Genomic DNA, 14,459 nt, shown 5'->3' on the forward strand with positions numbered 1-14,459 from the left:
AAGCTGGAGTACATCTCACTTGTAAATATCGAAAATAGGTTTGCTGTTTTGTGGTACAGTCCATAGCAAGCACATTCATTGATGAGGAGTTCACTAGAAGTGAACTCAGTACTAACGCCTTTTTTTAAAAATTTTTTTATCTACACACTTATTTTACTTCGGTGTATTCCAACAGCCACAATGTTACACAAGTGCAACCAGCCAATTACAGGAAGCCGAAGGATCTTTTTGGCCAGTGACGGTTAAGGTAGTGTGTACCATACTTTCTTCGTCCGAGACTTTGCTGCAATGTGCAGCTCCTCATTTAACCCTCACACCCGATTTCTCGAGTATTCGGCTGAGTAGACCGGGGGCTGCATAGACCACTCATGATCCTTAGCTGAACGTCGACGACGCTCACCCCACGACCAGGCAGTCAGTGGGTTTCGAACTCGCAACCTAACGATTGTAAGACAGGCCTTCTAACCAACTGCGCTACCTGGCCAAAAAATATTATTTAAAAAAAACACAAAGATGAGGTATGAAAATGGTAATATATTCTTTTTGGTAAGTTACAGTGTTAATATTCGGTCAGTGGATTTTTAAAAAATGCAGATAATTCCTCATCAAACTATTTAGAAACAATGCAGAGTGAAAACCACACAGTTCTTTAACAATCATTTATACAATCATTTATACATCAATTTGAGATATATATAATGAAGATTTATTTTTTCTTTTGATTCCTATAAATTTTACTAACAGTTACAACTACAGATTATAAGGCATGATTAACAAGGGGTGCTAGATACTATTCAAAACGATGACCTTCTGGTGACGTGATAGTCATGCCTTTGAAAAACTCTAGGTAAGACTTTAATTAAGTTTATTTTTCAATATCGTCGAATAAAGAGTTTGATACTGAAATTTCTTGATTAATTGTACATTTGCATAGTCCCCTCAAAAGCATCTCTTCAACTCAAAGTCTAATAGAACATGGCAGTATTCAAATGATTCAATTCTAAGTTGAGTGTATTTTGTTTGAAGTAACGGGTGCAGTGGCGTAACGTTGCCTGTTGGCGCCGCCCCCCGCTGTTGGCGCCCCCTCCCTTTTTTGGTGCCCCTCCCTAAAATTGGATAAATTAGATGATTTTAGAGGATATGCTTGTAAAATCTCTAAAAAACTGTGTTTCTAGAGCAAAACGTGCAGTTTTGCTAGTACCGTAGTTAATTTTTTCCAAATTGTCCCATGTCCCACATTCAAACGACGATCAGAGCTGTTTTTCAAAATTGTCCCACATTCAAACGACGATTTGGCACCCCCTAAGATGGCACCCCCGCACAGCGGGGTCGGCGGGCCCTTCTTTACGCCACTGAACGGGTGGTAGGGAAAACACTGGGCAAAAGTAAAGTAAAGTAAAATTTATGACATCACATGATCACACATGTCTACAAAATATCATCACACTGTGTGAAAAAATATATAATAAATATTTCCCCACCAACATTAATTAATTATCAAATACAATATTTAAAAACAATTTCATCAAAAACATTATCCTATTTCAAAAACTTCCCAGTGGAATAAAGATTTATAAAACGCTTCTTTGCCACATAAGGATGGAACCAAAGATAATTGTTATGTTTCTCTTTATTACTGACATAACTGGCTCCTTCAATTCTTACTAAAACTTCATTAGAAACATTCCAAAAAAAGCAATCATTTGTAGTACTTTTAGAAATCATATCTTTCTTAAATCCTTCTAATTTAATTTTAAAACCTAAAACTGTCACAGAGTTCTTGACGTCCGGAGGGAGTTTGTTCCAATATGGAATAACTCGCTCCGGGAGAAAAGACTTCTGGATATTCTTGACCTTTGTCACACTTTTACTACATCTATTGGATGAAACCAGATTAGGACCTGATCTGCTTGGTCTGAACAAGTCTGAACCATAATCAGTCATACCATTAATAACCTTAAAAGCTTCAATAAGGTCCCCACGTATTCGCCGCTCTGCCAGCGTTGTCAAATTGAGGATTTCCAGTCTACGGCTGTAAGGAAGAGTACCCACCTCATCAATCAGACGGGTAAACCGCCTCTGGACGCTCTCCAGCTCCAAAAAAATCCCCCAACTTCCATGAGCCGCAGGTTGATTCCACAATTGGACACAATACTCAAGATGAGGTCTTATTAAAGCTTTATATATAGCAATCATAACAACCTTTTCTCTAATAACTAAATTCCTTACAATCCAACAAATCATACGATTTGCCTTAGTGATACATCCTTTGATCTGTTCATTCCAAAGCAGGGAGCTATGGGTAATAACCCCCGAATCTTTTTCCTGTGCAGATACTTCAAGTTCTATACCATTTACATTATAATTTAAATTAGGATTGTTGTTAAAATTAATGTGCACTACTTTGCACTTGGCAGGATTAAATTGTAATTTAGCCAAATACTTTCCCAAACTTCTAATTCTTCGATATCTTCAGCAACACTACCGTGGTTAGCTGCATTACCAATTAATTTAAGATCATCAGCAAATAACTTTATCTTATTTTTTACAAGGTCAGGCAAATCATTAATATACAGAATGAATAGGAGAGGGCCCAGAACTGACCCCTGAGGAACACCAGATAAAACATGTTTAACCTCGGACCATTGTCCTTCTACAGAAACCCTCATAGTCCTGTCTGTCAGAAAATCTTTAATAACATCTAAAACCTTTCCTTTGACACCAAAGCCTTCCAATTTAGACAGAAGTCTAAAGTGGGGGACTGTGTCGAACGCCTTACTAAAATCAAAGTATAGAAGATCAACCGGGGCACCTTCATCTAAAATGTCAAGAATGTCATCAAATGTCTCTAAAAGATTAGATAAACACGATTTACCCTTAACAAATCCATGCTGATGCTTCGAAATTCGATGTTCTAGAAAATTTAATACATGTGCTCTCACCAACTTTTCATACACTTTGCACAAAATACAAGTTAATGAAACTGGTCTATAATTTAAGGGGTCCGATTTAATACCCTTTTTAAACAATGCTACAACAGATGCAGATTTCCACACTGCAGGTAAAGATCCTGTATCTGAACACTTTTGAAATAATTTAGTTACTGCTTCAACAAAATTGTTGTCATAAGCTAGCGATTTCAACAACTTCGGATGAACACCATCCGGACCAGAACTCTTAAAAATGTTAAGCTTTAAAAGTTGCTTTTTTATATCAGAACTGCTGACTTCCATATCATCAATATCATCAATACTCTCATTGTCAGGTCTTAAATTCTCAGTTTTAGGGAGAGGGCCAGGTGGTTCACGCACGAAAACAGGGCTAAAGGCACTTGCGAGTACCTCAGCTGACTCAGTCGAACTATCTGTGCGTGTACCATCTCCTCTATCTAAAGAAACCACACTTGATTTAACTTGACGTTTATTTTGTAAATAAGAGTAAAAAGACTTACAATTATGCTTCAGATTAGATGTAATTTTCTTTTCATAGTTAACTTTAGCTTTAATTTCTGCTACTTCATAAGTGGGCACTGGCTGCTAGATCTTCTGTCACACTTGTCTTTTCTTACAGCAAAGGAAAAAAGAAGAATGGTAAAGCCAAGAAGTCAAGAAAATCGAAGTCTTCTGCAAAACTTGTAAGTTATTGGTATAGTCATTAATTGATAATTGTGCTACTACTATCATGATTAGTAATTCTTATCAAATTTGAAAATTCTCATAATCTAAACTGGCATCACAACAATTTGAGGTCATCTTAGTTTAACTATTTAATTTTCAAATGCCAATTACTAAATTGTTATTTCCAATGTAGTCTTATAATTTTGTCCTCTCCGAGCTAAGCAGTATAAAAACGTATGATTAATTTTGGCTACTAGGTCTTCATTTCAAAAGTCTCTCACTGTTTTTGTCATAGGTCAAAGTATCATGAAAATCAATATGATTATTACTAGTCGATTTCACAAGATTTATGATCTCATGACTCATCGTTGCAATCATGCAGGTGATCTATCTTGTTAAAATGATGGTGTAAATTATGTTAAGTATACCATCAATTATATTGGATATAATAATACAAGGCTGTAGGATACATTAACTAAAATTGAACGAATACTCAATGCATAAATTCTCAGATTATAAACGTCAAAGTACTGCTGCAGTACTTATGATGGAATCTCGGGTAACATGACCTACTATTTAGCATTTTTCCTCAGCCACAGCTCTTTTAGGGGTTCTTTTCAATCGGTGCTCTGGCGGATACAAAGTATCTCCTAGTCAAATTACCTCTGAGAGGTGTGAACTTTACAACAAGAGCTACTCGAATATAATGTGTTTTCTGGGCAATCTTCATCTGCTACATCTCACTATCTTAAGATATCTACTTCAGTTACATACAATTGAGAGTGCAGTTATTTCTCTAACTCCTGAGGAGGAACCTGGTCCACCTTCAAGGGGGGTTTGCAATGACAGTGGTGCTCACTGTAGCTGTATACTCTCCATAGCGCATTCAACTTTGTTGGCAACGTATTCGTGAAGGAAGATCCAAATCTACTTCTTTAATCTTCATGCTCGTACCGTAGTTTTAAATTTTTACATCTACACTCACACTCTTTACAGCTTCATGGAGTTCCTATAATCTAGAATAAAGAAAAGAAGATTTATCATAAGAAACTTCACTCGCTAAATGTAAAATAAGTGTAAATTGATTTCATATTTTGTTTTTCCATTAGTGGTTATATGGAGCTATTGAATGATTCTCAGCTGTGCCAATAATCCGGTCAATGCTGTATTGACAATATCATAGACAAAACGTGAAACAATGCTGCACGGCAAAATGTAAACAAGAGCAACTGTTTAAATATAAACGGTTTAAAATTTGATTGTTTGCTGCATGCTACTCTCACAATACTTCTTCTCTTGAGGCGAGGTAATTTTAAAATCTCCCGGAGAGGGGGCTGTTTTCTCCAATCTCGTGGCTTGTAACTCAGGCTATGTCCAAGCAGTTGATCTACAGCCATGTGTGAAATTACGGTTGAACTGACCTATTGATTTTATCGGTGTCTTCAAATGAGTAAAGTAGCTTCACGGTGGTCCACTAGTCGTGTTAGCGTGTTTAAAAGTAATATTATTATATAACTCTAAAGTTTAATTCATTAGGTAAGTACAACAACAACACCGTAAGTAAGCATGTTGAAATTAATTATCTTTATTATATAAGGGAGTGGTTTGTGTACTGTGTGGTATGGTTGGTGTTGACACTACACGTGGTTGTCATGGTAACAGCTCGCTCTCTTTGAAGCTTAATGACATAACGCTAGTAACTGTGGTATTTAGTTAATACACTGAGGTACAAAAGTAAATGTATTGACCATGTATTGAATATTTAGAAATTTTATTTTGTAAAACGTTTATTTTGAAACTGTAGACTTTTGAAAATGTGGACTTAGTAAATCTAGAAAAAAGGATCAAGAAATATCATATCTGATATCGTCTCATTAGTCAAAAGTGAGCCCAAAATATTAATGTCAAGTATTCTCATCCATCATATTTTACAGTATTGACAATGTACATGTAGGCAATCGAGGCATTTTATTTTCTTCATAATATTTTTCTAACATTTGTCGAATTTACACATGTCATGTGGCAAGCATTTCGCACGATTTCTTAGTATCATGCATAATTCCACGATGCTCTACATGATTTGTGTTTTACTGAACGCATGAATCTCTAAAGTATAGCTTGATTAGAGACTAGAGATTTTAAGCGTGTTTAAAATTCCTATTGGTCTGCCCCCGGATATATTATTAAGTTATGTGACGTGATTTTAACTTTCATTATGTATGTGTTATTGGACAAATGTCATTAAAGTTTAAACTAATCGGGTGTTTATATTAGGGTGGTTTTTAAGTTAGCTTTTTATTCTTTTTGCTATTAAATTTAGGACACATTCAGATGTGATGTATTCCTACTACAGGCTACACGACTGATTTACTGTCAAGAGTAAAATAATAGTATTCAAAATTCATATCGAACCCCTGACGGATGACGATTGTAGTCCTTTTCAACTGGTACATGACGTTTTATGTGCCTTAGAATCGAACACAATCTCAATGATCCGCTGACTTAAACGAAAACTAATAATATCTTCATTTGAGATTCAAAATTTATGGCTAAGAATCTAATAGTAGAAATATCTACATACCACAATCCACATGGAGCATTGAGCATTCAATTGAATAGTTTCATTGGGATCGTTGGCACCTTTTACCACAGGTAGTTTAAGGCACCTGTGGTAACATTCGAAGTTGTCTCGTTTTGTGGAACTGTCGAAGAGGTGCTCTAGCAATTTTTGTTTAGAACATCTGCTGGAACTATCGTATGTTATGATCCGACGGAACGCGCGATCGCCAAATTTCTCTTATAGATGTAAATTGAAAACAATCGACAATCACTGTACCTTAAATATGCGCGCGCGCCGCATATGTCCTTAATTGCGCGCCACCGGGCCAAGTACGCGCTGCATGCACCTCTGATCGCGGTTCATTCCATTCATCACAGCCCTTCGATTATTTGGCAACTAATAACTATCAATAGAAAAGTATAACCTGCAGCCATTAGGAACTGATCATCCGTCGAAAACATTGCCCGATAAGGTGTCATCACTGCAGGGTCTTGCGAGTGAAGTGTGTAACACTGTAACAGCCTCGAAAATCATTCTATGTCGTTGATTTATTGTGAAAAAACATGGAGCACTGGTCAAATCTGGACCATATAATCGGGAACACCGGAAAACTTTCTAATAACATGGTTAACATTAAAATGTTCGTTTGTGTTATTATTTGACCAATTTGTCTCCTTTTCATGTACGGTAATCTTTGATTGACATATTCAATATTTTGATAACATGAACAATTAATGATGAGATTTAAAATAAAGAATTTCACAAATTATTGAGTCCTCGAAAAACGAAATCCGAAATGTCGAATGAAACAATGCGTCGAGTTATACTATAATTTGTACAATCATGTTTGATGTTATTCATATTGCCATTGGTTAGTTGTCTGGTACCGCCTGTCCATGATAGTAGTACGACTCTTAATTGCCATTCCACCGTATTGTCCACCCTTTCACTTTCAGAAAGTTTCGCTGTAATGTATTTTGTATCTTCCGCTAATGTTTGAAATACGAAGTGAAACTGTCGGTGTTAGAATCAAATAAGGAAAATAAATTTGCTAGAATATATGGTCGAATTTGATGAATAAAATTATTTGAATGGCATAATTTTCTCCGACTTTGAATCACGAACCAATGCAAGGCTGCAAACATGATAATATAATCAATGACTTACAGTTACACCTTGCATGATTATGAATGGAAGTTCCCCTATAAATGCATTTGAACATGGAACCCCTGGCAGCATCCATCTCATGTCTGAAGATAGTGATAACTTATGTTCAATGTTCGTCACAAACACGAGTGTGCTAAATCACTCTAGAGTCGATCTTCGAGATTATTCTAAAAGGGCCTCCGACAGTTGAAACCAACTTCAATCGATGTATTTTCGGACGCTGATTCCGAATCACCCCCCATGACATAGGGTTAAAATGCTCCCCTGACGAGATATTGGCGAAAAACTGTCTCGATCACGTGATATGACCGTATAATAAGTTAGTCTAATTTCTCGTTAGACGGCCCCAACGTTAATGTGGCTCTTGCTATGTGTTGGTTCAGCCGAATTAATTATTATGTAATCAAGTTTATTTTACTATTTTAGTTAGTTGTCATCCGGCCAAACATTAAGCAACTTATATTGCAGTTCCATTTATCAATTAGTATATCAAAATATGTCATTGTAATTTTGCATGGCTGAAATGTAACGCTTGATTTATATATATAATAATTAATTGAATTTTCAAATAAAAAAAAAGGGTTGGGGTTTCAGCATATGCTTTTGTTAAGGATTGGGTTAGGGTTAGGGTTGGGATCAGATTAGAGGGTTAGGGTTTCGAATCGTCGTTCAGGACCAGCTAGAGAACGGGTTGAAAAAGTCACGTGACAGTCGAGTGTAGAGTGATTAATCATCATCCTCACAAACACACACACTCAAATTTTAATTGTCCTTAGTCATAGCTTTTCTGTAACTCCATACACCATATTATGTAATTCTCAGCAGCCCAACCTTACGAACTGAATTTATCAGTCTCTTCTCTACCTCATAGCCACAAAGGTTTAAATGTTTTACCCACCTTCAAATAGACCATAATTTTTGGTACGTACGTATTTTTGGGTACGTACGTACTAATAAACTAACTGATACTTTATTGTTTATGTTTAACGGGTGATACTCGTAAAATATCTGTTCCAGGACCGTCGACGAGTCCAACTCGGCGCGCGTCCTGGTAGGTTGTAAAACTAAACCTACAATGTTTATGTTTAACTATAATGACAATCGAGAGCGAACAATTCATTGTGGCTTTTGCTACCTTTGAAAAATAAAAGTAAAAGTGATGGTGACTCCACAAAACCTCAAATTATTGGAAGCTAGGATAAATCTGCAATAATAACTGATTATAATATGTAAATATGTCTCCAAACAGTAATAACTATCGTGCTCTTCGAGCTCAACATGCTACTCGACAACTTAGTGTTTATACGCCCGAGCTGATTGGAAAAAATTCCAGTAGGATTCTGCAAAACAATAGGATTTTGCATAAGATTATCTGTAAATCAGTGATTTGACAATAGTGTTTGTTTTTGCAGTTTTGAAGTTGCACGTTGAAATCACTCCCCTGCCTGAGCAATGTGAAAACGACCGAAATGAGAAATTTATGGAAAATTATCCGTTCCTCCTGTCACTGTCTGATAGCTGCGCCTTGAACGAGCAATATATCGAACTCTGCTCTAATATTGGTCACAGCACGTGTGCTCCATCCCCACAAATTTAAACATGAACTCCAACGGTCATCAGCTCGCGAGAGATATTCTATAATCCTTGCTTACGATTTCGAGAGGGTGCCGGGACCGTTCTAATTCTTGTACATGTCAATCTAACGAGCACACGAGATTGCTTTAGATGATAATGCTATTGCAAGTGCGGACGAGTTAGCAGGTGTTTTCAGCGAGTAGATGTAGCTTTTTTTCCGCGTCTTGTGGTTGGAAATTGTTGGCTTGATTTTGAAAAAGCTTGATTTTTACGTGCGATCGTTAACAGTTTTTGCTGGTCTGAGGTTTTGCATATTATGTCACGTGCGGTGTTTTTACTGGACCGTAATGAAAATTAGTGGTCCCAATCACTTAAACCACCGTATTTGGAAACATTTTACAGTTGATGGCAATCACGAGTTCGTTACTACGCTTTATTAATCGTTGCTATAGGTGTTATGTTCGTAAATGATTTGGTTCCACAAATATTCTGATCGTTAGCAGTTAGGTCATTCGAGTACTACTAGTACTGGACGACGTGTCGTCGAGTAGTACTCGAATGACCTAACTTAGAGCATTTGTATTAATTATCTATTTGGTAACGGATTTTACCATGATACAGGCATATTGGATTCCCAGTAATTGTTTAGTCATTACTTAATACTTTACTTATAGTAATACTCTAGCATTCCTGTCTCGTTGCATTACATGAACTTTGTCTTTTACATATCCCCAGTCCTCACTTAGTTTCCACGCTAATCTTTTCGTTGTTTGACCTCTCTGCTTATTAGAGCTCACAAATGAGATGACTCGTAGGCCGGTTATTAGGAAAGGGTTTGCTGGGGTTTCGGACTCGGATTTTGTTAGACGGAAACCTTCCAGGGTGAGTATTTGAAGGTGGGATTCGGTCCAACCTTTAACTTCTCATGAACTTGACGACTGTTATTGTTAGTTTACGTTGCCATGTCAGCCTAATTCATCATTTACATTTTCTTTATGTTAGTCATTTCACTGACGGTTTGCTGGCTCTTGTTATCTTACTCTTAGTCAAATTAGTATCCATGTTATCTACAAGGCTGGAAATTGCGAAATTCATACACATTCCATCTACAGAATATTTTAAAATTGGTGAGGCAGTAAAATTTGGTAACAAATGTGAGGGAATAAATTACATCATGTGAATAAAGCTTTCACAGTTTCACGGTAACGATTATTCAAAGCTCGGTAAAAGCCTTACTGATGCAGGCGATGTACCTCAGGGAGCGAGTGGAGACCATAATCCGACTCCGGAACAAAAACACAAACTCTTCCTTGAGAAGCTGAACAGTTGGCTTCGGGCAAACTGTGCTCAGCTTATTGACACCTTCGCCAGATATGACAGCAAAGGATGTGGTAAGCCACTATTATGCTTTTCACCCATTTTTGAAGCCTTGATACTGTGAATTTGAGTCTTAAAAACCCATGATTGCAACCTGTAGGACTGTAGGTTCAAATAGTTTAACTCTATAAGAAGGGTATAGTATAAAATGTATACAATTGTTTTGATCTCGAAACAAATTTAGCTCATTGATTATCTAAACTTCTAAAATACTGAGCAGCTGCATTCCTAACGCCCCTAAACTTCAGGCATGGTATCAAAAGAAGAATTCTGCGAGAGTCTGCTGCTGATGAAGGCACCCCTTTCTAAGGATGAAACTCAGATGGTGCTAAAGTTTCTGTCCGAGAAACCGCCTCGTGCTAAAATCGATTACTTGCTGTTTGCGAGAGGCGTACAAATTCCATTCCCAGTCCGGGATGATGTAATGTGTGAGGTATGCACTGACTGACCGATCAAATAATTGGCAAACTTATTGAAAGATGTTATCATGAAATGAACGAGCTCTTATAGCTGTCAAGCAGTAGCTTTTGCAGTACTTGTGATACCGAACTTACCGTTTACTGATTATAAAATCACGTTGCTCACATTTTTTCATTGCTGCTGAAATGAACAGTTAGTCAGTTGATAACGTTCCTAACTTCCAAGACCCAGGATATCAAGCTGACGGTACGAGACCTCTCACATCCGCAGTGTACCAAATGTAAACTCAAGTTCCCGCCCACTGAACGTCTTGAAGTGCGCCCCAGGTGAGACCACCGAACTTTTAAAAATAAGATGAACACCTTCTCATTTCTCAAGCACCTTAACAAAGTTGGGCATGATTTGAAGGTAGTTTTATACCAGGTGATCATAACACATCCTCACCCTCAGATACGTTGATCTGACCCTGGAGCTGCTCCAATTTCTGGATAAGGAGATACCATGCAACTTTACCGAGAGAGTCACCGCAACTCTGTCTATATTCGGAATTAAACAGCTTGTTCAGCACACTTTCGGGCATTCTCTACTTGATCTTAAGGTAGGAGTAAGAAGAAAAAACAATCCTGATCTCAATTAATTTTAAGCAAAAATGAATGTACATACAGAATAAATTAAATACTGCTTATACTACTAATACTATTATCACAAAATATTATTGTTTAATGTTTATTAACGAAGTATCTCTGTGCAGGTTTATCGGGAGAGGACAGGGGAAACTGAGCCACTGAAGGACGATCTTACATTAGCAGAGATAGGATTTAAGGTCAGAAAAAGAGCTTCACTAAGTTTTGAACCCCAATAGGCAGACGTTTATCGAGTTTATGATACCATACATCAGAACCTTTATAATATGTATTTCTCAATTGATTAAAAACCTTATCTCAGCCAATGGGGTAAACGCTAGCTCTAGATTAAATCCTCACTCTAACAGGGAAACACCTCCGAGACACCGGAGTCAGTGACACTATTCTACGATGTACATGTGAACGTGCACGTCAACATCGAGGTTACCCACCCTTTCTATGCCTGTCCTCTTCTCCTGACAGACCATTACTTTGCCAAACATGAGAATCCCCCTTCCGGTGCTACGTCTGTGTCGTGAAGGAAAGGAGACACTGAAACAAGCTCAAGTTTTCCTCTGATCTTATCAAGTTTTATGTTCGATTTTCATGAGATTAGCAAGCGTTGACAGATCGACTATGATTATCGATCATTTTATTTGAAAATTCCACACCGATATTTTGAATATTGATTTTATTTTCAGTTAATATATTATTATCAGATATGAGTGCAGTGATTCAATTATTACTATGGGCTTAGAACACTTGACGATGTAATCAACGATCTTTAAATTACGTTCGTGGAAACACCTTTGGCTTTAGATAGTTCCAACTGGAATTGGGCCAATGATACAATCGACACTTTTGACTTAAATTTGATAGAAGTTGGGAAAATTAGTTGATTCCACAGAAACTGTAACAGTTTACACCAGTAATGTTTTATGTTAGAGCATGACAATGAAACAACTTTCATTTTTTAACCAAAACCGAGTAACCTGGAAACTTGTTCTTGAATTTTCTAAATAGTAGTGATAGTAAGATGAATATACAAGTGGCAATACAAGTGATATAAGAAATTTATTTCAAAATGGTACAGAATACGTTGTGCGGTAAACACAGTCACCTTGGTGGCTTGGTCAGTCACTTTAACCTGGTCGATCAAACACAGTCATGTCACTATAATCAGTCAAATACAGTCACTATGATCAGTCAAAAACAGTTACTATGATCAGTCAAATACAGTCACTATGGTCATTCAAATACAGTTACTATGATCAGTCAAAAACAGCCACTATAATCAGTCAAATACAGTCACTATGGTCAGTCAAATACAGCCACTATGGTCATTCAAATACAGTCACTATGGTCATTCAAATACAGTTACTATGATCAGTCAAAAACAGCCACTATGATCAGTTAAACACGACAATTCATTTAGAAACGATTAAAGATCGTGAAATTGTCGAACGATAAAGTCAATGTCTTAGATAATATTATGTAGATATGTGGTAGTCATTGTATTTCTGAATCTGTGAAAGTCGCAATTTTCTGTCCATGACTCGTGGTTGTGTTTATAATGTCATTGTTAAAAAATGCTTCTACCCTGTCGCCTTGTATAACCATTCTGACCCCGAGCTCTTTTCGTCCTGCAGTAAAGATAAGATTGGGAATTAAAAAGACTTGTAATATGATGATCTGATAGAGAAAAGAAAATTGATTGGATATTACAGTTTTAATCTGATACACCTATAATGTATTACTAAGCAGGCGCTCGCCGCTCAGCCTGTCGTTCCGCCGAACATGATAGCTTGGGCCCTGGGGTCCCCAGGTAAATACTGTACAATGAACAGCCCCATTATAATAACTAGCAGGAACCCGTCTAACCCTAAAGTGGTGTCAAGACTGAGAGACTGAGAGACTAAAATAATTATTACCTATTTAATTCGCGTTTTTGACACCACTTGGGAGTCCAAATTTTGGGCACTTAAATTCTTATTCCTTGGCCAATTTTTTATTTTTTCATGCTGATTTGAAGGCCATTAAAGCATTTGACCCAGTTAAAAAAGTTTCAGTTGCATATCATTTACGGTTTATGCGGAAAGTCGCGTTAAAGTTGATGCCGTGGTGTCAGTAAAATGGCACGGATCCATATATCCATATATATCGTCTCGCTTTATATATAGTAAGATATAACACAATTTCGAGCAAATAAAATATCAATACCGTAAAAGAGAGAGAAGTTTCCTTGGTGGGGAGACAGGCTAGTTTTGAGTCTCGTCAGATGTCTCAGGGAGTTAGAGGGAGGGGTGTTGGCACCTAGATAGGGGTACCATCTCTTCTCAACCTGAACAGTGTGACTGAGAAAGTATATTCAGGGTAGCTTGCGATCCAGCTAAATTATAAACTGGTCGGTACCATGGCCGTGTGTCGGTACCAGACTACTATGAAAGCTGTGACGGTTCAGTTAACAACAGCAACATCCTGAAAACTGAGCAAGTTTCATATTAGGAATCTGACTGTAGATAGTAAATATACTTTATTGTTTATAGAATGTACTCTGTAAATAGTAGGTAATTAATATACCTTAAAGTAAACCAACAGGTAGGTCTGAGCACCTCATTCCATCCTCAGTAACTGACACCCAATACAAATTATCTTTCTTGACCTCCTTTTCCCCCCGTTTAATCAACACTAGGACGTTGACCTTACCCTCACCCGACATTTAAGTCACATTTGAAAATTAGAGTTAAAATCGAGGAAGTAAAACCGAGGGACAAATATTTGTTGCAGCAGAAAAATGTCATCAATATTCAATATCAGTTAAATTGTTGTTATGATTTTAAACAACATTGCTATTGTACTGTGCAAGCCCATTTAGTAAACTAGACAAGAGAAGTGAATCATATTTTAGCAATATTCGATGTTAACTTCGTGCATTCTTGATTACAATATTTTCCGGGAATTATTTCCCCGAAAAGTCGTGGACATGACTGGTAACCGATAAATTCCGGCAAGGGTTGCCAGAGTATTATGAGGACAGACTGCGAGTCACCTCAGACTGGCTGGCGGGAAGTTTCAAAACAAATACAAAATGACAGTTGCGCACTATATATTACACTATAT

General features: G+C 37.1%; 1 protein-coding gene across 4 annotated transcripts; it reads left to right on the top strand.

Annotated features, from left to right (window-relative positions):
• The first annotated feature begins 754 nt into the window (after positions 1–754).
• On the top strand, positions 755–13,078 carry LOC134813092 (uncharacterized). 4 transcript variants are annotated; one of them, XM_063820774.1, is made up of 8 exons: positions 755–847; positions 3,571–3,634; positions 10,178–10,310; positions 10,545–10,729; positions 10,942–11,042; positions 11,167–11,314; positions 11,468–11,539; positions 11,708–13,078. In XM_063820774.1, the coding sequence occupies exons 1-8, from the start codon at positions 828–830 to the stop codon at positions 11,876–11,878; spliced, it is 894 nt and encodes a 297-aa protein (XP_063676844.1). In that variant the 5' UTR covers positions 755–827; the 3' UTR covers positions 11,879–13,078. The 4 variants fall into 4 exon arrangements, with proteins under 4 accessions (XP_063676844.1, XP_063676852.1, XP_063676860.1 ...); XM_063820782.1 differs by having other exon boundaries at positions 10,948–11,042; positions 11,708–12,335; XM_063820790.1 differs by lacking the exons at positions 755–847; positions 3,571–3,634 and adding an exon at positions 9,655–9,801 and having other exon boundaries at positions 11,708–12,328.
• The last annotated feature ends 1,381 nt before the right edge of the window (positions 13,079–14,459 follow it).

Source organism: Bolinopsis microptera, chromosome 1, assembly GCF_026151205.1.
Source record: "Bolinopsis microptera isolate Bmic1 chromosome 1, MBARI_Bmic_1.0, whole genome shotgun sequence".
Taxonomy (NCBI): domain Eukaryota; kingdom Metazoa; phylum Ctenophora; class Tentaculata; order Lobata; family Bolinopsidae; genus Bolinopsis; species Bolinopsis microptera.